Raw genomic sequence first — 27,314 nt, forward strand, 5'->3', positions numbered from 1 at the left:
GATCAGTTACCCTGAGAAACTAAGGCAAGAATAGGTATTCAATGAGAAAATAAAGCATGCAAAAGACAAAGGTATATTTTCCAAAGCTGGGCAAAGTCATGGAATTCCTATTAAAGAAATAAAACCAAAAAAATCCGATGTAAATATAGAAAGAAACATTTTTTCGTGTGTGAAAATCCACAGCTCTGTGAATCTCTGTAATTTAAGTTACAGCCAATAATCAAAGGCAAAAGGATGCAAACAAACTATTAAACATTGACTTAGCATCTTAGTTTCTGTTATAAATCAAACAAGATCTGGAAAAGGTTGACTACTTCTGAAAACTGTTAAGAAAAATGCAAAATCTTTAGAAACTCAACTGTCAGTGGCATGAATTTTCTTCTTGAAGAAACACCAATTGCAGTTTGTAAAAAGATGAATGGAGCTCCTTCCAAAGGACAAAAATACTGGACTACAAATGGCATTTAATATAAAAATGATGAAAAATGATTGAAAAATAATCACTTTCAAGTCAAAAAAAATAAAAGTCTGCAAAGTAGTAACTAGCATAGAGGTTCTATGGCAATGCTTTTTTTCCTAAAAAACACTGACACTTCAGCTATCTTTGTTAGATGCTGAATCAAGCTTCTACACTGTTTCATTCTGCAAATCTGTCGGACAAGAAGATCCTACTTAAGACTCCCCTTGCTCCATCCTGTGGCACAGCATTGGTAGAAATTAGAAATTTTTGCATTTTGCACTCTCTTTTTCCAAACTACATTCGACAGAAACAGATAGTCTTGCTCTGCTGTCTTTCTGACCACTGTGCTTCCATTTAGCCAGTCTTTTTCAGAATTACATGAGGAAATACGCACTTTTAAGCACAGTTGGACACACAAATCTGCACCTCCCAAATGCTTCCAGACATTTTCCCCATACTTGCTTACCTTCATTCCTTCATGATTTCTTTTTATAAACACTGGAAGTGCTGAGAAGTAATGTCTACAAAAATACTTTTCAACATTATTGTACTCTACTGCCACTTGATACTAGAAAAGATGACTCATTCCATTTAGAAAATGTGTTTCCAGTAGAAGAGCATTTAAGGAATTGCTTTTTCCAGATACTCATTTCCAATACTATCTATAATATTATCCCTGTAAACAATGACTCAAAAGATTGTTTAGTCAGTCCACCAGCAACTAAAAATTCAACATAATTGCAGTACTTAACACCATAGAGAGTGGCAGAATTTGTCTTCTGTTATTTCTAGAAGCGTTCACTCTTTTATCTTGGGCTATTCACAAACACATATATTCTGACTGGTTAGTACTTAAAAGTACTTTTTCTGGTGTAACTTCATCAGTACCCTTGGTTTGTATATAAAATGCCACCTAATATAGACTTGATCAGGTATTTGTTCCAGTTTTAAACATTTTTCAAAAACGATGACAAAATTATTTTCTGAAATAAGTCCAAAAATTCTGTTTTCACACGTAAATCTTGTATAACTTCCATTGAGAGCAAACCATGGCTGTTCACAAGGACTACAGAAATAAAGTAGAAAACAGAGTTAAAAATACCTTTCAGAATAATAAAGCCGGGGAGGTTTTCTCTCATAAGCACTTTCACATCTAAATCTAGGATCTAGTTCTTCACTTATCTCAGGATCATAGTCCGTTCTGTAGTACCTTCGATCAAAGTCACGATCCTCATCAAGTCTGTGATACCTTCTAATAGGAATTAGAGATTGGCTCGCAAATCCCCGATGTCTTCTACCAGGAACATCCAAATCTTCATCAAGTCTTTTATTTAATAGTCGACTTCTTAATTCAATTTCATCATCTAGCCTATGGTACCTGTCTTCTTCCAGCCGTCGCTTATTCAGCAGCTCTTCATAACCTTCTGTGGAAGTAAAGGCATCTTTCCTGAGAGGTTCTGCAGCTGCAGTACGGGACTCTACATCTGGATGGAACTCAGGTTGGAGCCTGGTAACAGCAATAGCTTTTTTATTCCTGTCCATCTGATGCTGTTTAATGGGAAAAAATATTTAAAAATTTGAATATAAGCAAATCACATTCAAGGAATACAAAAGCAAGTCTTCATTCAAAACCTGACTGAGGAAAAGAACAACTATATCTTTACAGGCCCATCACCTAAGATTTTGAGCTAATTAAATGAGAAACAGGGGAGACAAAGGTACGAAGTCTGATCCCTTTCTCCCCAAAGTTCACACAAAGAAAATCTGGGTAGCCATTTGAAATTGTCAGGTTGGATAAGGAAATGGTGGCAAATTTGTAGCTGCCTATAACCTAAGAACCACTAAATGAGAAATTGTCACTGGCACTGAAACGCATCAACACATTAAATGAAAGGCTTCAGCTCAGAATCCGAGATCTATCAAGTACATGCTTAGTCTGGATTCAAGAATAAAGACATTATTTTGACTCACAACTGCACAGCATCATATACTGGACAGCTAGCACCTGTCCTGCTTTCTCCTGGACTGAACACAGACTGAGGAAAAGCAGAGGAGCACTGTGTGATGCTCAATATTTTGTCCAATGAGACAGCTTCTGCTTCTTTAGCCACCCTTCTACCACCAAGAATGATGTGGAGACCAGTTTCAGAGACACAGAAGAATGAAAGCTTTCTTCTACCACACAGACATGACAGAAGTAAAAATCAAGAACTGCACTGTGCCATATGGCTCATACTCAGGAATCACTAGATACCATCCATGAAAATGTGGCCTAGGTAAAAAACATTCTTTGCTCCTTTTGTCTTATTTTGCATGTTTTAGTCAAGGATGAATAACCAACAAGATCATTTATGTTCTCTTTTCTATCAGCTTCAGTAAAAGTGAATTACCTCTGTGCTTTTCTTTGCTAATTTCCTTAGCTTTTCATTCCATTCTTCTTTATCCCTGAGATACTGATTGTAGTCCTTGTTTCTTTCAAGACGTAGTTTCTCCTAAAACAGACATTGAGAAGTGAATCAATTTTGCATTCTGAGTAGCAAAACTTAATCTCTTCACTTCATCCAAGAAATAAAGGACGTTTTTGCAGGGCACCATAAAGCCTGCAGAAACTGCAGACAGCTATGAAAACTGACAGAGGGGTATATCCTCCTAGGCTGAGAAACTAACATCATCCTTAAAAGCTACTAAAACACCCAGCAGAAACATCAGTATGCTGGGTGACTGCACATTTTACCTAGTAAGAAAACAAAAATGCAAGTGCATTTTACCTGGTACAGAAAACAAAAATGTGTAACCCTCTAAACATTATCTGCAGAGAGGTTGACTATTTAGCAGGGCACAACAGGACACCTTCTGGCTGCTTTTAGTTTCTACAGTAGCAGTACATAAATGCATAAAGAGAATACAACACATCTCTATACAAAATCTCAACTGAATGTCAAACTGCTGTTACAAAAAAAAAAATAAAAATAAAAAATCCCAAGTTCAGATGTCTTTATTTTCCACAGAATTAACCAAAAATATGTTTCCACCATTCCCAAAAACTTGAAGCCAACTTAATCTGGCACAAACACATTCTTCCCCTTCCCCAGGCATTTCACTCTTGCTGTCTCCCTTTGTCTTCACACTAATATAATTTGGGGGACTTGGGGCTTCTTTGTAATGCTTTTCATTCGAGGTCTCATGGCTCCTCAGAAGCCCAAACGTTATTGTCAGGACAAAAGAAGGCAGAAAGAATTTATAAGCACAGCTAGGATGGGAGCAACACATTCCATAGCAGAAGTCACATGCGAGATTACAGTGACTGTGTAGCCACAAACACAGAGCAAGAATGTAATTCTAAAACAAAACAGGTTTAAAAAATATGCATCTACAGGGCTAAGAATGCAGCAACAGTCCAGTCATCCTCTAGTTCTTTCCCTTGCATGTTGACCAGGGTTTCAATGATCCTTATAAACCAGTAGTAATCAACAAGTCAGCAAAAATATTTAATAAAAGACAATATTTCTACTGTTTCAGTGTCATGCATCAATTCATAAGAAAGCACAAGAAAGGAAGAGGTAATATAAAGCAAACTGTGTGAAGGCCTCAAGAGTCAAGTGACCCCCATAATACAGTTTTAGGCCTTCACAGAAAGATACTATGCTTCAGCACAACAGGTCAGAAGTAATAAAACCCACACATGGGTGTTGCATCTTCGTGTCTAGCCTCCACCAACATTCAATAACAGAGACCAACCTGGTTGATACATTTCTCCAACATATGAAAACAAAACTAGACATCTCAGGTTACATGTAGAGAATGTGTGTTTTTCATCAAATACATCAGTACAGTTCTCTCAAAGAAAAAATGAACGTGGGAAAACTGTACTAACAGTAGGCAATTTGTGAAATACCAGATCAGCTTTTATTTTACATTCCTGGATATAGCTGTTTAAAATAATGATCCCATGACAATAAGCAGGTAGTGTACAGACATGTAAGTGTACAGTGAAAGAAATCCAAACAAGTTGCATATAGCAGAAAGTATACTTTCTGTTAAGCAGAGATATCACTACAGAAATCACTGTAAGCAAATACTTTTCAAATTGATCTTATCATCAGACTGGAATAAGAGTCAAAAATTAGAAAAGTATCCACAAGAAAAAGCAGTGTCTTTTATTTAATTGGTATGCAGGCTGGACAAGAACAAGCACAAGCAGGAGAGCTTTTAAACAGCTCAAGTGCTCTGTAAATGTATGCAGAAACAATTTTTGTGTAACAGTTAAGACATCTGGGTTCATTTTCAAGTTGCACATCATTTAATTTCCTCCAAGCACTCACCTTGGCAGACCTTCGCTCATCAATAGGAAGAGATAATCCCTGAGTATAAGGATCTACTTCACCTGTAGTCAGGTAATTTTTCTACAACAAGGAAGAAAGAAAACATAATTCACTATACTTTAAAACACTCAATCTCACTTGCTAAATAGCTGGCAGGAATTGTAGTTGCTGAAATGTACCTCATCAGTTCAAAGAAACAAAGACTGATGATAGCCATCATACTCTGAAGATGTGGGATTTCCTCAGAACAGATGAAGTGAAGTCAAGGAATACGGAAAGTGAAGGGCTTTGTTAGTTCCACGCTTTAAGTTTATGTTTGAAAGTGTTCACTGCACTTTCCTTTACACTATCTCAAGGACTATTTAGTCTCTGCATATTAGAAGATAAACACATTAAAATACAAAAATACTGAATTTTTCTGTAAAATTATAAGCAATAGAGGATTTTTCCAAGACGCTGCTCTACTTAAGATGAAAAATTAATTTTTCCAACTAGAGAAAACATTGGTCTCTCTTATTTTAACAGATGGAACCCATGCTAACGCTAGTCACTACTCTTCATATCAATACTACCTGTTTGCAACAACAGCAATCAGCAATGTTTCCTGATAACAACTCACTACCAAGCCTTGTCATTCCTTATGGAACATCAGCTACTTTCTCAATGAGTTTCCAGCAGGAAACACGATGGCGTTGTTTAGCCCAGCTCCCTGGGCCACAGCATGAGAACTGTAGAGCTGGCCAAAACATCAGCACTTCCAGCCAAACACCAAGCAACACACCTTCAGTCTCGAGGTCTAGTTGCCTCTACACCATCCTTTACTAAAAGCATCCTCAAACCATTCTCAGTCAATCAAATGATGTTTTATAAATACATATATTTAAAAAGCTCATTTATTTCCATGATTTGGGCTGATGAGGGGAATTAATGGTATTGCTATAGGTATGGTATTTTACTAGAATGGAATCGTCCTCCCATTATCTACGCTGTAACTTAGCTTAAAAGCTCAGAGTAAATAGATAAGAGTTCTGTGTGCTCTGGAACAAAACCCTGCCATTATGACTTACATTCCACAACTACACAATAAAAGATTTAAGGGATTTAAGCACCATGCAAATATTCAAACACAGAGACAACTATATTAATACGGAGAACTAAGTTACATTTCCTAGAAAAAAAATAAGTTATTTTATCTCTTCCTCAGGCTTTACAAGCTTAATATAGCATAACTGAAAAGCTTAAACATCTAAATACGTAGAAAACAGAATTCAGTTGGGAAGATAATACTAAAACTCAACTCAAAAATGTTATTATTCAGGTGCTTTGGTGGGAATTATTAAACTGATTAAGTTTTCATACAACATTCTAACTTCTGAAGTTTCAGATTAAACAAGAAACAACAATTATATACACATCCTTTCAACTAGAGGTTAAGAAGCCTGCTCATCCTGCTTTGCTATTGTAATTCAGGAATTCCAGAGCACACTTAATGTAGTTACTTTGTTTCACATGAAAGTTATCCACAGTCCAAAAAAGAACAGCCACTGATTTTCTACCGTGCTACCTTCTGGTCCTTTACTGAAGTTGCTTAATCTGAAAAACCTGGATACACAACACTAAAAATGTGAAAGTTAACCATTATCATGCATGACAGCACAATGGTATATAGAAGAATTACTGCAACTGTAGGCAGCTCAAAAAGATGTGCCTCTGGTATTGTTTTTCTCAAACTCCTTCATTCTTGCATTCTGAACTACTGGCTGGCTCCATGCTTCCTAAAGCACCACTGATGAGATTGCACTGTAATTCCAAGATCATTTATAATATTTCAGAGCTCACTACTTTTCCTCATCTTTATTATGAGTTTAGATATACATACTTAACATCTATCTAATGTATGCCTTGAAGCAAACGTCTACTAAAATAAACTTCTGTGCAGTCAGCATTAGGCAGTAACAATAGCAAATGCAAGGGACAACAGAAATCAGCAAATGTTTTTAAATCATAATAACGGCAAATAATAAATAAGCAATCATTCTGCACAATACAAGCAATGCAATGAATCACAACTAATCACTACAGCACGAACAAATACACAAAGCACAAAAAAATAATGATTTCTTTTTTAATTCAGAGGGCTTGAAGCTTTCAAACAAAGCAAAAAGCTACTAATTGAATAGGGGAAAAAAAAAAGATATTGCAGGCACCCTACCTTTCTTTTTGCCTGCGAAATACCCTAAAATCAGGGAAAAAATACTATTCAAAAAAATGTCTTCTGCTCACAAACATTTGACTTTGCAAGAACTGATTATTTTCTTACAGCCAATCCATTATTCCATTCTAAGAACTAAAGGCACTGATCGGCATTTTCAAATGGAAATTATTTGCTTCCTGATTTTTTGTTAGTGTGACCTGATACATTAAGAAGAGATACAGAATATTCCCAAGATAGGACACTTCATACATACCATTTCCATTTAAAATTATTACTGTTGCAGATAATCAATCCTGCTAAGCAGAGCATGGAAGCTCTTTTATCTCTACTAAACTAAAAAGAAGCCAGGAAATGGAGTCACTTAGAGGAATTACAGACAGCAGAATAAATAAGTACTTAAGAATGATACTTTAGAAGCATGTGATATTTAAATTCTTCAGTAATAATAAAGCAGTAAAGAGACAAATAAAGGAATTTAGAATACTGCTAGATTCTAAATGGCAATGAGATCTAAAATCTAAAATGTATTTAGAAGCCTAAAATATAAAACCCTTCTCAGCAGCGACACTTTGAAAGTACTTTTATTCAAAAGGTCTTTGAAACCTTTTGAATAAAACCTTTGAAATTCATAACAAGCGCTTTCTTATCACAAATTTCTCACAAATCTCCTGCCATTTAATTCAATTAAAATGACTCTCTTCTTGTAAAAGACTCATTGAAGTCAGACAAGCAGACAAGAATCACTACCTGAGAGAGATACCGCCTATAATCTTGTCGAAGTTCCTCTTTCAGTTTATGCTTCTTTCGTTCATATTCTTCTCCGAGAGGTAAACTCCAGCCGTAGTCACCTGGAAGTTTAACTCTGATAAACATTATTATTCTACCATTTGGAATCAATACAAAGCACATGCTGCAAAACACACACCTGGATTTTAATCAGACATGGCAAAACATAAAGATCGATGCAGGCAGCAAGTACAAAACAAACAATATTAAAACCCACTCTCTCTGTGATTAGTTGGATGGAAAGCATGCTAGAAAAATTCACTGTTTGGGGGAATATCAGTTTTCCTCTAGTGCTTGTATTCTTCTCTCCCCACTGGAATAAAGGAGCAAATTAATTAAAAGAGAGTATCAACTATCTACAATATTCAGGTTATTCTGACTTGTTTCTTTTAACAAGCGTTTCAAAGGAAATCTCTCTTCTTTCACATTACTCTATAAATTACTGATATTTTAGGCACTGCTAACCACACAAGATGAAATATGCTAAACTAGAAAGCAGCAAGCTGCTCATTTAGCATGAAACACATGAAATCTACATTGGCTTCCATACAACTAGAAGGAATCAGACTTCATAATAACGATATTCAATTTTTCTTTCCACTTCAGTGAGCCGTACTTTCTTTTTTATTTAACAGACTCAAACCACATTTAGTTCATTTAAAGAGTTACTGTGTAACCTTGTTACAGCTGCACTCTTAAAATACAATGCTGCGGAAGTTGGTTGTTGTTCCCAGAATACATTCATCTGTTTTGTAAGCAATATGCTCTGCCCTAGCAGACCACTTCTGCTGAGATTTCCATCACTTCCCACGGACAAAAAAAACACACAGTAAAAGGACTGCAACTTTCATTTTAATTGCCTGTTGTTTCCCTGAAAGCATTTCCACTTCTTTAACACAAAAATGACAGTGTTTAGAACATGGAAATAAATGAGGTACAAAACCTAGGAGTGTATACATGAAGAAAAAAAAAAGGATTGCCTACCAATCAAGAGGGGACAAAAAAAGCTCTAAAGTTGTCAGGACATGCCTAAACTACAACTAAGTAGTTGTGCCTACAGAAAGGAGATGGTATGATAAGGAGGGTAGGATGGTGCAGCACAGAATAAAACAGAGGAAAGAACACTGCCACACATCCACAAACCAAAATCACAAACGACACAGAGAAGAGAAAGAAAACAGAATGATACACATGGGAAAAGAAACCCAAAACCCACAGCTGTGATTAAAAAGTCCAGTCACAACACATTCAGAAATCTAATCATTTCACTGGTCTTGGAAGATTCTTAACTCAGTGCTTGCTCCTTCCTGGATAACGTATGACTGCATTATAACAACTTTTATCATAAAAGCAACAAAATCAGTTTAGTACTCTATGCCTAAGAGTTTAATGGATATTTGGCATTTGCAAGAAAAATTACTTTAACTATGTTTGTTTTAGCCAGGTCTGAGTGAGCCTTGCAAGCTGCGAGGCCAAAAGAAAAGGCATCCTTACTTCCCTGGCACAAAGCACAGAGAAAGTGCCCTTCAACAGCAAGAAGGCAGTTCAGATGAAAGATGGACTTTCAAAGCTTTTGCTACCAGTACCTCACATAGCAGGAAAACATCAATCCTCTACTGAAGACTAAGCAGCAATTTTGACTTGCTTTTCCTCAAATAACACTACTTCTGGAAAAAAAAGTGTTTTGCACATTTTCCTTATTCAAATCCCAGAAAAAACAATAATAATTACAAAAAATTCCACACAATACCAAGATACTTGAAAGAATACAGAATCAGTACACACTTTAACTAATGTTTTAATTAAAAATCCAAAGCAGTAATTGCTTTCCAAAAATTCCCACAGGTAATCAAGCACTACTTAAACCACAAGATGCAAAAATATATACTGTACCTAAAGGACAGTTCTGTTGACTGTTTGGAGGTATGTTTTCTTTAGACATGGAGATGAACATTTTGCCAGTCTCAGAAAGCTTCTCTGATTCCTTATTCTGAAAAAAAAAACCCCAAAAACAAAAAACCACCCACATCATCAGAAAGAAATGTCCCAACAACATCATTAATGTAACATCATTAATCATTAACATCATTAACAACATCATTGATGCACCTGAGAAAGGAGATTAAAAGTAAGGTTTAGCACATGGAACAGGTTATAGATCTCACTGATTCTATCAGAAAAGTAGCTTCTCCTCTACAACATAGAAATCAGCTCAGTAAGTTTCACATCATAAGCTATTTCAACTGCTTCCACATGGTTTCCATGTATTATCTCTGTTTTCTGTGGGAGCTGAATTGATGTACTGCACTCTGACAGAAACCATGAAGGAACTTCAAGGTATTTCAGGGCAAGATGAAAGTACCTGCTCCCTGTAACTACACTTTCACCACACACCTTCAGACTTTATCAAAACACAGGCTTGGAAACATTTTCCTCCTCTTTATCTTGTTTTGTGCAGTGGATACAAAAATGCAGGCAGCCCAATGACTCTGTAAGAAATAACTTTCTTAGGAGATGTATTACAACTAGGTAAAAACATTGACATTACCCACATAAAGGGAAAGAAATTCCAATAACCTACCAAAACAAAACCAAGAATGAAACAGTATAAACGCATTTAAAAGCTTAAGCTATTTGGGGGTATGTCCACCTGCTTTTATTTTTCCTTTTAAACTGAGGACCCAATTCAAGCAGCCTGAGAGTGACAGTAGCCAAATAATTTAGATGACAGCTTCTTGCTAAGTACTATTAAAAAAAAAACCTAGATGGTGATTTGCAAATTAGAGAAGATGTACAGCTTTAGAGTTAGGCGCTAAGCTTTCTAACAGGAAAACCATGATAAGAACAGATTTTGTTGAACTGATTGGACTCAGTAATTTATTCTTTTTCTGTTTCGTAGTTTCCTTACCAGAAACGTTAAGGCTATTTTTTACCTTCCATCCCCATCCCACCACCCACTCTCTTGGAGTGGGCAGAGAGCGATTCCCTAATTGGAAAATACAAATGTTACTGCGTATGCTTGGTGGCAAGCAGCTTATAAAAAGATCTACCTAAGTACAGATAAGAAGTATTTATGATAGAAATGGGTTTGACTAGATAAATCATTAATATGTGTGTGCTTTAACAAAATATACAGCTTTAAGAGTGTACTAAAAGCTTAAAGTGAGACCCTAGAAATGTGTTTAAATTCAGAGAAACTAATTAATACTCTTACCCTTATTTCCATGTAAGGTGGATCATTTTCAAGCTCTGCCTTATCTTGTGCCAACTTGGCCTTCTGATCTTCAATAAACTTTTCTAAATCTTCTGCCATCATTTCTAAATGGTAGGAAAAACACATTTGTGTCAGAATACAGAAAAACAAACAAACAGAAAGCCAGAAAACACGCACAGGAGCTGGACAGCGTACTGTTACTTTTTGTATCAATAAAATAACAGGAGCAAGAGGAATAGCTACCATCTTGCAATAACAGTACTGCCATGGATACCAGGCAGCACTGCCTTTAATCAGACATGCAGGAACAGTTGATTGCCTCCTCTGTTAGCTGTGCATCTTACCTATGGAGCTGAAAGCTCTTCAGGGTTGAAATGTTAGCATCATTGTAGTGCAACTTATTGTACACTCTTGCTGCTAGATAATTTCATAATAAAAATTAAAAGTGAATTAAATCCGTGATGGTGGAATGGTACAGAAGTCAGGGCACATCCTCAGGTTTCACACAGCTGGTTTGGGTAGTTTATCAGAACTAGAAATGCTGAAAAGCTGCACACTGCATAGCCATGGGGGAAGAAAAAGAAGGAAAAGAGTCACTGCATTCAAGCCCACTCATCCTAATCTCAGCATTTCCACCAACCTCACTGAAGAAAGTCATGTGAAACCATGCCAATGGATAAAAAAAATCCTGTGTTATATTCTACTCTTAGAGGAAGAATGAAGTGAGGAGGAAATCAAGATCCTTAAGTCACTCAAATGCTAACCCCATAACTTCAGCAACACAATTGCTTGTGAAGGCTTTCATCAATCCCATCCTATCCAGGTTCTAAAGCACAGACTGCACAGCAGTTTAAATAAGGCTAATTCACTATCTTGCTAAAAATTATGTTAAGTAAACAGTAAGTCCAGAGTAAGAAGATATTAAATAATTTCAGGAAGAACATCACAGAAATTTAAAAATAAAAATAGAACAACCAGGAATAACACACACACACACACACACACACAAAGCCCAGGAAAATAAGACATTAAGCAGGAAAACATAATACAGTGTTCAGGGAGAATGTGATTAATGCTTACTATGAAAATCAAGATCAAGAGAAGTGATGTCAAAATTGGAGCAGGTAAATAAGTTAATGTGCAGTTACTTCAACTTAAGGAATACAAGGAATGCATCTACTTGAACCGTCATGTCTTCCATGAGCGCTCTCTTGGATTGAAAATCTGAACTCTGATATTGTTACAAAGGAGGCAGAACTAGGACATCCTATTTGCAAGCCCTAGTGGTAACACGGGACAATCAGTTCCAAAAATAAATTCCCCATCTGATTTATGCTAAAACTTTAATCTCATTACTTTTGCACAGTGATAACAGATCAAAGATGTCTATAAGACAGTAAGATTTGAGGCTCTGATGAGTTTCATTGAGCCTATTAAGTTACGTAAGAATAACGAAAAGCCTGTTCTGAGTGGATAAAATAACTTGTCATAGAACCATAGAATTGCTCAGGTTGGAAAAGACCTTAAAGATAATCAAGACCAACCTCAACCTAACCAAACTACCCTAACTCTAACAGCCCTCCACTAAATCACGTCCCTGAGCACCACATCCAAAAGGCTTTTAAACACATCCAGGGATGGTGACTCAACCACCTCCCCGGGAGCCTATTCCAGTGCTTAACCACCCTTTCTATAAAGAAGATTTTCCTGATATCCAACCTAAACTTACCCTGGTGTCACTTGGGGCCATTTCCCCTTGTCCTGTCACCTCTCACCTCTGAGAAGAGACCAACAACTCAAATCTAGTAATATACAGTAAATAGTAATTAACTTATTAGCATCAGCTACAAAGTGCAGCATCCACAGGAGGGAAAATTCCCACATGAAGGAGCGTAAGCTTTATGAGACAAGAGAAAATGACAGATTATTCAGCTGCAAAGATTTACTCATCACCACAGAACACCTCAATCCTAAATAAAAGAGTATGCTGTTGGTTTAGCAATGTGTCAGAATGAATGATGTGAATTACCAGATCCTTGCAATCATTCCTAGTGATAGCAGCAGGTTCAAAACCAGGCTTGAAGACATTGCTCAGTGGGTACTCTGTGTAGAGCAGGAGAGGACCATGTGGTAAACATTGGAAAACGTAACAATTAGCCACAGGTCTTCAGAATTACATGGTACAAGTGACAGATGTGTCAATATATATATAATATATTTTTAATTTTCAAGACTGTTTAGCTTGGTTTTTGTTTTTTGTTTTTTGTTTTTTTTTTCTTCTATAACCTATCATTTTTAAAATGGAATTTTTCATAAAAGCAACTCTGAATAAACAAAAAGCCAGACAGACATCATCTTAGTCACATACAGCAAGCAATGGAAAGCATAGATACATTCAAGACAAAAAAACATGTCCTAATGCCAGAGATAGACACTGGATCTACACCCAAACGCAATTAATAATGCATGCCTCCATCCTCGAGACACTCGAGCCACCTGTTTGTATATGCAGCACCATATTGGAATGTGCACTGTGCATCTCTTCCATTACTTAGGAAAACATTCACTGTGTTCCTTTTTACCACGGAACCATAGAATTGCTCAGGTTGGAAAAGACCTCAAAGATCATCAAGTCCAACCACAACCCTTCCCCTCATATTTCTTCAAGAAAGCGAGGCAAGGATCTAAAATCAGCACATGTGATCAGACAGATTGCGTGCTGTGCTATCATAATTCTAAATATCCAGAAAACCTGACAGATGGCCATTCTCCTCCACAGAAACTGCAGCAAGGGTGGCAGGGGAGTGAAGTGCTCCAAGAAGCTCCCGCGTGTGACGTTCAGTAACTGCACTTACAGGCACACTCACAGTTACCAGATTCTAACTAAAAAAAAAAAAATAAAAAAAAAATGACTTTTCCTAACTGTGAAGGCAACCATCCATCGAAACAACAAGCCAATGAGTTCTGTGAGTCATTTCCCCTCACTTTAAGACCTCACCTACATTTGCAGACCACGTCCCACGGTCCCAGAACAAATGAACTGGAGGAAGCCCTGAGGGACGGCTGACATTTGTTGCTCCAACAGCGCAGCCCTTCCCGACGTGGGCGGCCCCGGCACCCCCGCGCCTCCTCACGCCGCACCCGGAGCGGGGCGGGGCTGCGCGCCCGGCCCCTCACGGCAGCGCTACTCCGTTGTCAGGCAACGGCCGTACAACAAGCGGCTCCCACCGGAACGCCCCGCCGCCCCCACATGGAACACGGAAGCCCGCTCCGGCCCCGCGCCCCCGTTCCCTGTTCCCCGCGCCCCCGTTCCCTGTTCCCCGCGCCCCGCACGGGCCCGTCCCGTTACCCCGCCGCTCGCCCCGCGGAGGACGGCGAGTTCGCCCGCTCCGTTCGCAACCCGGGGCGGACGCTCGGCCTCCGCTCTGCGGAGTTGGGAATGGGGCAAAACGGGGCGAAACATCACCGAGCGCCCTCCCGACCGCACCGCCGCTCACCGGCGCTCGCAGCCCCGTCCGCCTCCCGCGCCAGTTGCCACCTCCCCGGAAGCCGTCTGGCGGCTTTCTGTTGCCCCGGAGGGCTTTCTCGTTAGCGCCCCCTGCCGCTGCGGAGGACCCGGCCCGAGGCCTGCGCGGATCGTACCGCCACCTCCCCGCTCCGCCCAGTGAGTCGCGGCCTGGCTCGGGCCGGTGCGACTGCAGGGGCGCGTTGAAGCGGGCCGGGCCGGGCGCGGGGCGCGATGGCGGCGGCGAGCGGCTCGTCAGGGAGCGGGATGGCGCAGAAGACGTGGGAGTTGGCCAACAACATGCAGGAGGCGCAAAGCATCGACGAGATCTACAAGTACGACCGCAAGCAGCAGCAGGAGATCCTGGCGGCCAAGCCCTGGACCAAGGAGTGAGAGCGGGGCCGTGGGGCGGGCGGGCGGGCGCGCGGCGGGGCCGGGGGGTGAAGCGAGGCGAGGCGAGGCGAGGCCCTGAGCGCTTCCGCGGCCTCTGTCCCGCTGCAGCCACCATTACTTCAAGTACTGCAAGATCTCGGCGCTGGCCCTGCTGAAGATGGTGATGCACGCCCGCTCTGGGGGCAACTTGGAGGTGATGGGGCTGATGCTGGGCAAGGTGGACGGAGAGACCATGATCATCATGGACAGCTTCGCTCTGCCGGTGGAGGGCACCGAGACCCGCGTAAACGCGCAGGCAGCCGCCTATGAGTACATGGCCGCCTACATCGAGAACGCCAAGCAGGTACGCAGTGGGGGGGTATGGCATGACTCTTACCTTCTTGCCTTCTGAAGTCTGAAAGTGCGGTAAACTTCTCACTTACAGAAAGGTAGCAGAAATGTAACTGGTGAGTTGGGCAGAGAAGAAACTGATGAGCTTCAGTGAGGGCAAGTGTAGGGGCCTGCACCTGGGGAGGAATAACCACACACATCAGTACAGGTGAGGGGCTGACCTGCTGGAGAGGAGCAGGTTCTGGAGAGGAGGGGCTGACCTGCTGGAGAGAGATCTAGGTGTCCTGGTGGACAGCAGGTTGGCCATGAGCCAGCAGCGTGCCCTTGTGGCCAAGAAGGCCAATGGGATCCTGGTGCATTAAAAAGAACACAACCACTAGGTCGAGAAGGGTGATCCTCCCTCTCTGCCCCAGCGAGACCACATCTGGAGTGTTCTGTCCGTTTCTGGGCTCTCCAGTTCAAGAAAGACAGGGAGCTTCTAGAGAGAGACCTGCAGAGCACCACAAAGATGTAAGGGTCCTGCAGCATCTCCTGCATGAGGAAAGGCTGAGAGAACTGGGACTGTTCAGCCTGGAGAAGGCTGAGGGATCTCATTACTGTTTGTAAATATGTAAAGTGTAGGAGTCAAGTGGATGCAGCCAGGCTCTTTTCAGTGGTATGCGGCAACAGAACAAGAAACAACAAAAAAAAATCTGCAGCACAGAAAGTTCCATACAAACATAAGGAAGGACTTTATCATAAGAGTGATGGTGCCCTGGAACAAGCTGCACAGAGGGGTTGTGGAATATCCTCTGAAGATATTCAGAATCTGCCTAGAGATGTTTTCCTGTGTGAGCCACCATAGGAAACCTGCTTTTGGCACAGGGATTGGGCTAGGTGGTTATCCCCAGAAGTTCCTTCCAATCCATACAACTATGTGATTCTGTGAAATATTAATCTGCGCTGTGGCTGATGGAGAAGCCAGCATGTCATATGAGCGCTAGCTGGCCTGCTGCTGCCAACATACAGCACTCTGACACTGCAAATAAGCACTGAAATCCCTCAAACTGTCCAAGCTCAAATAGTTTGAGGCCCAGTTTAACCTTTGATTTGCTGTTAATCCTTGAAGTATTTTAAATCAGCTGAAACTGTAGGGTCCTTACATAATGTAGATAAAGATACAGCTATTTGGGTTATTTTGGCGAGGCGTGCTTATAGTCACAGCTTTCCGTGGGTTTAATGAGGTTTAAATAAATTAGGCTGGATCATGACTTCAAAAGAGAATAAATACAGACCAAAGGTAAATATGTTCTAAGGCCTGTGGTGGGTTTTTTTGAGGCTTTTTAAAAAATAATTTATCACACTTCTTTATGAGAAAATTCTAAAGTAGTTATTTAATGTAGTTAATGGTATCTGGATACTATTAAAGTAATGATTTTAATACTGTTGTTGCTGAAAAGTGTAGAAAATGAAATGTCTGAAGATATGTTTGTAGATAGAAAAAATGTCTTTAAGTATAGAGCATAGCATTGGTATTTATATATGCAGTTTAGTTCATTCGACTTTTAAAACAGCCCAGGTTTATATGGGAGTATTCATCATATGAAAATCAAGCAAAAATAATAACTCAGCTTTGCTGTTGCTCTGGCTGTGTGCATGCTGGCTGCTTTACATCAGAGGTTGGCAAGCACTTTGTCCTGGAATACCTCTTTTTAATATTAGATTACATGTTGATAATATCCCTCCACATAAGTGCTTTACAGAAGCTAATGTTGCAGTTATTCGCTCCTCCACAGGCAGGATCCAATGTTAAAATGGTTAAAAGAATAAAGTCATTTGTTTCACCAATTCAAAAATAAAGTAAATCTTCAGTTCAGTAGATACTATGTTCTGTCTCTTAATAGTTTCCAGATTTAACCTTCCTGGCATGCTCAGTATTTGGCAAAACCAAGCAGCTAAATGCATTGAACACACTGCCATGTAGGCTGTACTGAAACAGTTTCACTCAGTATTGAGCAGCCAGTACACAATTCATGACCAGTTTCAATAAACTAGGTGCAGTGAGTGTTTATTCTCCTTGATGAACCACGATTTTTGATTTTGTTTGGGGTACTTGTAGAGATAGCTCAGAGTATTATTTGGAAACTTCTGTTATGAGTTTCTTTGAGGTGAAAAATCACCTAAAATAATCTTTTGGTTTTCAATGCATACTGTGTACTGTGGCAATGAATTCTGATACTTCTGGTCTCCAAAAACGTTCAAGTTTCTATTTCTTTAAACCTACCAATGATCTCACTGTATGCCTCTGAAGTGTGTTTCTGTACTAAATAGTGTTCATTCTCTGCTTGCTTCCTATACATTATATGCATTTCTACATAGTGGCATCATCTCCACACTAAAAAAAATCCCACACTGAAGAGTCCTGGCTTACTTAATCTCGCTCTGTGGAGCCTCTTCTGTACTTCAGCTGTCATTGAAGTTGTTGTCACTAGGTTCTTGGAGTTATTTGTCTTGAGGTAGCGGCTCTGACAGCTGATACTACAGATCTTACGATTTCTGGAAGGTAGTTAAGCAAAATAAGGTGTATGTTGAATATTTAAAGTTAGCATACAGGCTGTGTGTACGTTCTTTTTATCCCCTTGCTGCGTTGTAGTGTGCTGGAAGGCCCAGTAGAGGGCTGCCCATGCTTTACAAATGAGGATCATAGCTCTGCATTTGTTTTCCTTCACCACTGTTAGGTTGGTCGTCTAGAAAATGCAATTGGCTGGTACCACAGTCACCCTGGCTACGGCTGTTGGCTCTCTGGGATCGATGTCAGTACTCAGATGCTTAATCAGCAATTTCAAGAACCCTTTGTAGCAGTGGTGGTAAGTTCTGTCTGATAGCTCATAAACTGCATAGCAAATTATGTTGAGAGGGGGGTCACTTCTAGATTTTTGTCCATTAGCAGTCTAGTAATGTGTAGTTTGCAGGATGGAAGTGTTAGATCTAAATCTTAAATTGTTATTACTGCTTCTGCATTGCTGGCCACGTGCTGGTCAAACTGGTAGTCTTGTTCATTGAGGCCATTTTTGCTTCGTTGTTCCAGAGGATGCAGTGCTGTACAAATCTGTATGCTGCTCTTAGTTTGAAGTTGGTACTTCTGCAAAAAAATGCATTAGCAATCCATATTTAACCTCTTGCAATGTAAGAAAAATTTGTTCTCTGTGTTGCTTGTTCTGAAAAGTGAATAGATTATGTTCACACAGTTCTGTTGCTTTGAATCTAAAATGCCTTTTAGCTGAAATAAGTGGCACGGTGTAAAGTAGAAAGCGTAGGAAGTCTTTGAAGAAAAAATCTGAAGAAACTGGGCCCTTTCAGGCTGCAGATCACATTTTAAATCAAAATAAAACTTACTTTAAGTACAACTTGTGCAACTATTGCTGCTGAAGGAAATAAAGGATAAAAGACTGAAATTAGTCAGAAAGAAGGGATATAGGTAATGCTAGAATTCTATTAGACAAGGGTAAATCACCCTAAGAAGAAGTATTTCTACCATATGAGTTTCCCCATGTTATGACAATTTTAGGGATTCAGAACATTTCCTTTGGAACTTCTTTCTGTTTTCATTTAATCCTTTTTCTTTTTTTTTCTTTTGAAATGAGACAGAACATCAGTAAGTTTGTTCTCAAGGAGATTCCTTTGCAATTCTTCTATCTCTTCCACCAAAGTAGATCACAAGATCTTTCTTAGCTCTAGTAAGATTGTGATGTGTTGTAAGATTAAAATGTGGATTTTTATTCTGGCTTGTTGCTTGCTCTAAGTGCAGTTTCTTTTCAAGTATTTGGGAAAATGGTGAAATAGGTTTGAAATATGGTCCTTAAAAAGCCCATGGATGTCAACTGAAAAAATGTGTTTATGACTAAACGAGTAGAATTTGCACTAATTATGTTTGTGAAGTATGATTGCTATTAATTCTAATAATACATTAAATGTTACATAAGAAGCATTACCTTATTTTTTACAGATTGATCCAACAAGAACAATATCTGCAGGAAAAGTAAATCTTGGTGCATTTAGGACATATCCTAAGGTAAATACTTAAAATTACTTGCAGTGTGATCAATAACCTCTCTTTAATTGATTGGTTCTAAAGATTAGTGCAGTTTGATCATCTGACAGATGAATCTGCTGCACTGTATCACTGTGCATTCATAATGACTTGATGCTATACTGCTTATTGTGTGAATATTGACAGTGTTTAGAAAAGTTGAGTTCTAGTATGTTTTTCAATAGATTTTTGTCAGTCTTAAATCAAATAGACTTTCTAGATAAAGGAGCTTTCCTGTCATTCATTAATGTATTTATGTTAATTTTTTTCTATTATTTCTTTAGACCTAACATGCTTGTGAAATTTGATCTCATACGTTGTAATCTGCTTTTCATTTTAGAAAAAACATTTGAAACTTTCTGTAGTTACCTCTTTTAGATAAACACTATGAACCTATAAAAAAAAAAAACAAAAAAAAAACACCACACAAAGGAGGTGAATTAACATGGAAAGGTTAGGCTAAAAACTAAGAATCACCAAAATATTGAAGATCTGGATCTCCACATGCAGTCTTACAGTTATACTTCTGACACATGTAATTGTTATTTTATTTCAATCTAATAAAGCTTAAGTATAATTGGAAGTTTAATTTCCAGTTATCATTGACATGTCAAGAACATTCATCTGTCATTCAGTAAACCTGTAATACCTGTAATTGGCAAGAATGTTTATGAGACATTCCAGTTTGCATTCAACATCATTTTAGAGTTGAAAAATATACAGCAGCTCGACTTTGCACAATTTGTGTTTCAGAAGAATATTCACCTCTGTTGGCAAAACCACTTCATGAATGCCATATTTTGAGCAGAGAAGTAGAATCCTGCACCTGGGAACCAAATCCTCTGTAGAAAATGCACATGAGATGGGTATTTTTAGGGAGTCCTTGGATTGTTTTGCAAGCCAGTCAGTAGCTGTGAGGGGCAGCAGCTTAGCTAAATAGGTAACTGAAGTTTTATCTATCTCTAGGGCATATGCAGGGCAAGTATGTTTCCTCCCACTTCTCTTACCTTCTGTCTTCCCTCCAAAAAGGACCAAAATCACTTCCCAGAACAGGAAAAAAAGTCTTGCATTAGAAGCACTTTACTACTTTGATCAAAAGAAGAAGAAAAAGATCAAATCATAACTTGCCACCCTGTTCACTTCCAACGGTTTTAGTAAAGCGAAATGTAAACCAGAGATGTAAGAAAATTCCAAATTTCAGGCTAGTGGGGGAAATGTCATCTTCCTTAGGGAAGTGTCTTTCTTTGCATAAATCAGAATTTTTGTGACGTGCTTTTCAAGAGCTTAGTCATTCTGTAGAAGTCCCAGATGTACTGTGTCATGTTTGCCCTTTCTTTGTTTAATTATAGGGGTACAAACCTCCGGATGAAGGTCCCTCTGAATACCAAACTATTCCACTTAATAAAATAGAAGACTTTGGTGTTCATTGTAAACAGTAAGTAATATAAAAATTACCAACTGCAGCACGAATTCTCAGTTTTTGTATTTAGCCTAGTGATTCACCAAAAATTGCATTTCTTGGTATGTTTCAAATTGTGACATTATTTGCTGCATTAACACTGTTGATTTTGTGGAAACGTGTATCATTTATCAGAAGATCTTCTACAGGGGAACTGTTTTAAAGACGAAGTTTCTTTTAACCTAGTTGAAAGAGCTAGCAGTTGGTTTACTTATAAGGAATGGTGCTTTCTTAGGGCAAGGAGCACAGAGACAGATGTAGATTTAGCAGCAGGGCTGCTCTTCTGAGTAACAGCAACTGTAGTGCATACCTTTATCCTGTGTCACTGTTAACGTGGCTGCAGGTTTTCAATCATATTGAGTTGTTTCTCTCTTTGGTGAAGTGGAGCTGTTTCAAGGGATAACATCAGTAACAGGAAGAATTACTGCTTTTTCTCTCCCACTAGTATAGTTTCCATGAATTTTAAAGGCAGTTTAAAGATAGTTCTCCTGTCTCCCAGTCAAGTGTTCCTTGCTTCATACATACATGTACTTACTTGGAAAAGCATTTGTTTTGCCAACTCAGTCCCCTGATCAGATCCAATTTGTTCTTGCTGGTTAAGCTAAGGTGGAGTGGAAGGTAGAGGCAGATGGTGGAGATGCAGTATTGGGTTGGAAGGAATGTTAAAGACCATCCAGTTCCAACACCCTGCCATAGGCAGAATTGCCACCCACTAGATCAGGCTGCTCAGGGCCCCATCCAACCTGGCCTTGAATGCATCCAGGGATCAGCGAGAGAAAGATGGGATTGCTTCTTTCATTCTGGTTTAGATTCCGTCTTCAAATGTTTGACAAGCCCTACAGTTTAAGGAACTGTGCACAGAAAGCTTCTGAGATCTCACTGATGCCATGTGGGCTCATGGATATGGTGTAGGCCATTGCCTCTTTTTTTCCATGGTTTTGGTGCATGGATATCTATTCTTAGTGCATTTATAGCTGCATGCAGAGTCAGAGCCTCGAGGGTTGAAGAAATTAATACAATTGAGAATTGATTTTCCTGTACAAACTGAGAAAAATCCAGAACAGTAACTACACAGAAATCTTTGTAGAACTGTAATGATTCTGTTGTTGCAGAATAGTCCTTGTATGGGCACTGCCCATAAACCAACGTATTTACGTGTGACAGGAAGCTGTGTTTTATTGTTCTTTATTTGAAGTGGTCAGTTTGGGAGAGTTCATTTGCTTATTTGGGGGGTTTTGTTGTGGGGTTTACTGTTGGTTTTTTTGGGTTTTTTGTGTGTGGGGTTTTTGTTTTTGTTTTTTTTAAGTTGTCAGTGCTTAACAGTTACCATCATAATCTCCATCTCAGGAAGCTGGCCTGTCTTACAGGCTACTTCTTTTCATCCAAAGTAAATATTTTCCAGTCTTCCCTAGAAAGAAACAGCAGTTACAGAAAAAGATGGAATTAAAACTGGAATTTAGGCATATTATTGAACTACTGTTTACAACAGGTTAGAGTGATTCTTCCTCTCAGTAGTATGGGTAGTTGCACTACAGATTTAAAATGTAGACAACCTGAATGGTAATCCTCACTATTTGGTAGTCTAGTCACTACTAATTGCTTCATAGTAACAGTAACTTTCCATAGAAATTAAGCACTAATAGTGCTGAAGAATTTACTGATCAAAATAAAATGTAGCATAACTTTAATGTTGCTGTAATTCATCTACACATAGCTCAGGTTTCTGTCTACTTTGTCATCTCTTATGAATTGCATAGTACCAGTAAAGTTTGACTTTAAAAACAAGTATGGTATAACAAAATTATTTGTCCATTAGTAACATTTACTGCTATCAAATGTTCCTAATTGAATTTGATGCAAGATATGCAAAATTAGTGATTTATTATTAAAAAATTACAATATTGAAGAGGCATAGAATCAGCAAGGTTGGAAGCGACCTCCAAGATCATCTAGTCCAACCATCCACCTATCACCAATAGTTCCCACTCAACAATGTCCCTCAGTACAACATCCTCACATTTTTATTGAACACCTCCAAGGTCAGTGGATCCACCACCTCCCTGGGCAGCCCGATCCAGTGAATGACCACTTTCTCGGAGAAGAAATATTTCTTGATGTCCAGCATGAATCTCCCCTGGCACAACTTGAGGCCATTCCCTTTAGTCCTATCACTACTTACATGGGAGAAGAGGCCTACCCCCACCTCACCTCAATTTCCCATCAGGTAGTTGTAGAGAATGACAAGGTCTCCCTTGAGCCATGTCCTCTCCAGACTAAACAATCCCAGTTCCTCCAGCCACTCCTCGTAAGACTTGTGCTGCAGACTCCTTACCAGTTTTGTTGCCTCTCTCTGGACACGTTCCAGGGCCTCAGTGTCTTTCTTGTAGTGTTGAGTACAGGGGGATGATCTCTTCCCTGCTTCTGCTGGCAACACTATTTCTGGTACAATCTAGGATGCCATTGGCCTTCTTGGCCACCTGGGCACACTGCTGGCTCATGTTCAGCTAAGCATTGACCAATACCCCCAGGTCCATTTGCTCTACAAAGTCTTCCAGCCATTCCGCCTGTAGCATTGCTTGGGGTTGTTATGGCCAAAGTGCAGGACCCAGCATTTGGTCTTATTGAACCTCATCCCATTGGCTTCAGCCTAGCTATCCAGCATGTCCAGATCCCTCTGTAGGGCCCAGGCAGATCGACACTTCCAGCCAGCTTTGTTATCTGCAGACTTACTGAGGGTGCACTCAGTGTTCTTATCCAGGTCATCGGTAAAGATACTGAAGAGGACAGGCCCCAGTACTGACCCCTGGGTAACAGCACTCATGACTGCTCGCCAGCTGGATTTAGCTCCATTCACCGCCACTCTCTGGGCCTGGCCTTCCAGACAGTTCTTTACCCAGCAGAGTGTATCTAAGCCATGGGCTGCCACCTTCTACAGGAGGATACTGTAGAAAACAGTGTTTTGCTGAAGTCTAGCTAGATTACATCAGCAGCATTTCCCTCAACCAAAAGGCAGATCACTCAATCATGGAAGGAGATGAGGTTGGTCAAGTTGGACCCGCACTTCATGAACCCATGCAGGCTAGGCCTGATCCCCCATGATGTATGATCTCCCTCAAGATCATCTGCTCCATAACCTTTCCCAGTATGGATGTCAGGCCTGTAGTTCCCTGGATTCTCCTTATTGTACAGTGCGTCATCGCATTGCTTTTACAAAATTAACAAAAACACTTGCAGTCTCTTAAATAAAACAGCAGTGTGTATAGGAGTTGTGTAAACCTATATTAAGGCTATATATGAAATAATTACAAAACATATTGTAGAGTTAGAGTTGGAAGTGGGAGTAACTTTTTTTATTGTTCAATACCTTGAATTTCTGAAGGTACTTGTCACTAGTAAGGACTTTTTCAGATGGATATCATTTGGGTGTTAGAGGCAAACAAGATGTATTTATATGGAATTTTATTGTGTGCACGTTTGTTTTTAAAGGTATTATGCATTAGAAGTATCTTACTTTAAATCATCTTTGGATCGTAAATTGCTTGAGCTTTTGTGGAACAAGTACTGGGTGAACACTCTCAGCTCTTCTAGTTTGCTTACTGTAAGTACCATAATATGCTATTATGTGCATGTGTCTGTCTTAAACATCTTTTAGCCATGTATCCCTTTACAGCCCTGCAATCAATAGGATGTCTTAAGGTAATGCATTGAATAAGTAACCGTTTCTACTGCTGCTTTTATCTGTAAATACCTAACAGGTGGAACTGTTAAAATGAGGTTGCAAGATAGACGGAAAGTAGGCCTTCAGGGGGACAGCAGCAACAGCATCAAAAGCTTCCTTCTGCAGAAGCCAGTTTGAAATCCTCTCTCTTAGCCAAAATGAGAAGTTTTACTTGCACTTTCTTGGTTTCATTACTTAGGAGTGGCTGGAAAATAGTAAGAGTACCATTTCAGTTTTTAAGTAGTGAGTGTTTCTCAGATGCAGAGACACTGTTTTGTCAGCCACCACTCACGTAGCAGTTGTATTCTGTAGTACATAAATTGCAGATAGAGGTTAAAATGTGCAGTACTACAGACTCTTTTAGATGTTGTTCTTGTATTTTTCTGTATAAATGTTTGAGTTTATAGCTTAGAACTCAGAAAGGTAATTGCTTGCTTTCTCCTAAGAATGCTGACTACACCACTGGCCAAGTCTTTGATTTGTCTGAAAAACTAGAGCAGTCAGAAGCTCAGCTTGGACGGGGCAGTTTTATGCTGGGTTTAGAGACTCACGATAAGAAATCAGAGGACAAACTTGCTAAAGCAACAAGAGACAGGTAAGACAATGCATGGATGTGTTCTTCCCTGAAAAAAGTGTTAAACTTAATTATCGAGTCCTTTGTAGTAACCAACCAATAAAATCATATCCTGGAAAGCTATGGATAGGAATGAGAGACTCCAGATATGACCAGTTATTTTTGAAAGTTTAAGAAATACTTGTGTAATACTTTCATTTAAAAATTAAGAACTCCTGAGGTTGGGATAAGGTGGAGAAGAGTGAGAACCTTCAAGCACTGATAAAAGGTGGTAGCCCTCTTCCCCCAGGATTTTGGGGGATTTTTTTGTTGTTGATCAGAAGACCACAGAGCTCATTTTCTATTGTTAACATAAGATGCCCTAAATTGCTAAACAAGTTCCCTGGAGCTGGTCTTTGTGTGTCTAGATCCCATCAGTTTGCATTCAGAGCTATTGGCAACAATGGCTGAACTGGGGTGTGTGACTTCTCCTTCCTGGACAGTTGTGGAGATTCATGGGGTTATGGGCACCCTGAACTTCCAAAACAGCTGAATATCTTTAAATAAAATGACAGTTCAGTTCGGTCTTTAGCCAACGTTGAATTTATGCTTGTTTTTCAGCTGCAAGACCACCATAGAAGCTATACATGGATTGATGTCTCAGGTTATTAAGGATAAACTTTTTAATCAAATTAATATAGCTTGAAGTGCATCGCTAGCTGATATGAATCTCCAAAGCAGAAAAAGTTATGGTTTCTTTCACTTGGACTTGTTCAACTTGGGAAAAGGATCTGAAGTGGAAAATCATTCATTTAAATTGTAGTACTTTAATATTTCCCACCTGTCCGACCGGATTTAAAGAATAAAACATTCTGAAATGTAGTGTAACTTTTTGTTCTTCTCCATAAAACACAACCAGTTTTGAGAACTGCTCCAAAAGGAAAATAAATGTGACTCACTGGATTTTGGTCCGAAGTATTTATCTCAAGTATCTAATTGTAATAAAACAGTTTTAAAAATGAACAAATGTTTTGGGGGTTGAATTTTTTGGCAAACATTTATCACCTGTTTTTCTTACTGTTCCAAGGAAGTGTTGTGTCCACTTAGACTGGATAGGTGATTTATGCAATGTAAGAAGTTGGGATCTTAGATTTTGTTTCTGTGTTTAACATTTTAATGCCATTTGTTTATCTTTTAACAAGTTATTAAATGTAATGGCACTATTACTGGTTTAGTTTTATTGGTCCTGCCAGAAATGGTTTCTTCTCACTCCGATGGCAATGTTCTGCTCCTAGCTTCACAATTAAGATGAACCTTTTTCATTTCTAGATAGTCAAGTTACAGACAGTGCACTGTGAAACTAACATGAGGCTCACACAGTGTGACTTTTCTCCTGCTTGTCTCCTATTGCTTGACATGGTCACTTGTTGCCTGCAAAGGAACCCAATGAAAAAAACCCAGTATCTCTGAAATATGAGTTAGCCTCGTTTAGGGCCACAGATACTGAAATGCATTAATCATCGTTGTTGCCTTATAACATGGTGCTGCTGCACAGCTGATGTAAGTTTGTTTTGGAGGCTTTCATACTGCATTTCAATAAGTCAAGATGTTTGGATTTCTTTTAAGTTTTTATCCTTAATCCTGAGTTTCCTGGGTTTTTTGGAATGTTTACTTTTGGGATAATTTATAACATGCTTTGTACAATATGCCATTATGCTTTATACCTTAAGTAACTAATATTCCTTTTCAACCTTAACTGTGCCTTGATGTGGGTTTTGTTTTTGTTTTGGTCTGGAAATTGTAATAGCTATTACTCATTTGGGACTTTTCATTCCAATGGATTCCAGTGTGTTTGAAGCTAAGATGCAATTACACAATGGGAACATCATTCAGCAAGGAAACACAGATACCCTGAAGCAGAAATTCATCAAGAGTTTTAAAGCAGCAGCATCCAGCAGTTCAGGAAGAATGCTTTAAATTGGAGCTAGTCAGGATTAGATGGGAGGACAATTTTGTTTCTTCCAGCATGGCAGTGGTGGTGGGAGGCAGGAGAAAAATGATGTGGTATTTCAGTATTCGGAGCTGTTCATTTTCCTGAAAATGGCAAGAGCGTGCATGGAACAAAAGCAAATGAAACTGCTAACCTTATGTTCTTTTGTTTTTGAGCAACATGAGAGTTATTAAGTAGTTGTTTGCCTCACATTCACATCAGGTTGGAAGAACTTGATATTGATACTGCAGTAACATGCAGCTCACGCTAGGGATAACACCTCTGTTCATTGTCAGCCTG

The 27,314-nt window shown here is 39.3% G+C and overlaps 2 protein-coding genes across 10 annotated transcripts in view; one reads left to right on the top strand and one right to left on the bottom strand.

Moving 5' to 3' along the window:
- CSPP1 (centrosome and spindle pole associated protein 1) overlaps positions 1–17,883 on the bottom strand; it is a 56,054-nt gene extending 38,171 nt beyond the window's left edge. For 2 of the 9 annotated variants that reach the window (XM_048940432.1, XM_048940436.1), the window contains exons 1-8: positions 15,272–17,877; positions 10,998–11,101; positions 9,677–9,773; positions 7,745–7,845; positions 6,995–7,018; positions 4,783–4,863; positions 2,851–2,952; positions 1,563–2,008 (exon numbers count right to left, since the gene is read on the bottom strand). In XM_048940432.1, the coding sequence (XP_048796389.1) occupies positions 1,563–2,008; positions 2,851–2,952; positions 4,783–4,863; positions 6,995–7,018; positions 7,745–7,845; positions 9,677–9,773; positions 10,998–11,101; positions 15,272–15,425 (1,109 nt within the window). In that variant the 5' untranslated portion in view covers positions 15,426–17,877. Of the gene's footprint in view, positions 1–1,562; positions 2,009–2,850; positions 2,953–4,782; positions 4,864–6,994; positions 7,019–7,744; positions 7,846–9,676; positions 9,774–10,997; positions 11,102–13,995; positions 14,111–14,494; positions 14,586–15,271 lie in introns of those variants that run through there. The other 7 variants (XM_048940433.1, XM_048940430.1, XM_048940434.1 and 4 more) reach the window with 7 other exon arrangements.
- COPS5 (COP9 signalosome subunit 5) lies at positions 14,635–26,250 on the top strand. Its single transcript, XM_048940440.1, has 8 exons — positions 14,635–14,891; positions 15,004–15,238; positions 17,943–18,071; positions 19,211–19,276; positions 20,644–20,729; positions 24,240–24,351; positions 24,918–25,066; positions 25,646–26,250. Exons 1-8 carry the CDS (start codon positions 14,737–14,739, stop codon positions 25,728–25,730), a joined length of 1,017 nt encoding a protein of 338 aa, XP_048796397.1. The 5' UTR covers positions 14,635–14,736; the 3' UTR covers positions 25,731–26,250.
- Positions 26,251–27,314: the final 1,064 nt, after the last annotated feature.

The sequence above is a fragment of the Lagopus muta genome, chromosome 3, assembly GCF_023343835.1.
Source record: "Lagopus muta isolate bLagMut1 chromosome 3, bLagMut1 primary, whole genome shotgun sequence".
NCBI classification, from domain to species: Eukaryota; Metazoa; Chordata; class Aves; order Galliformes; family Phasianidae; genus Lagopus; species Lagopus muta.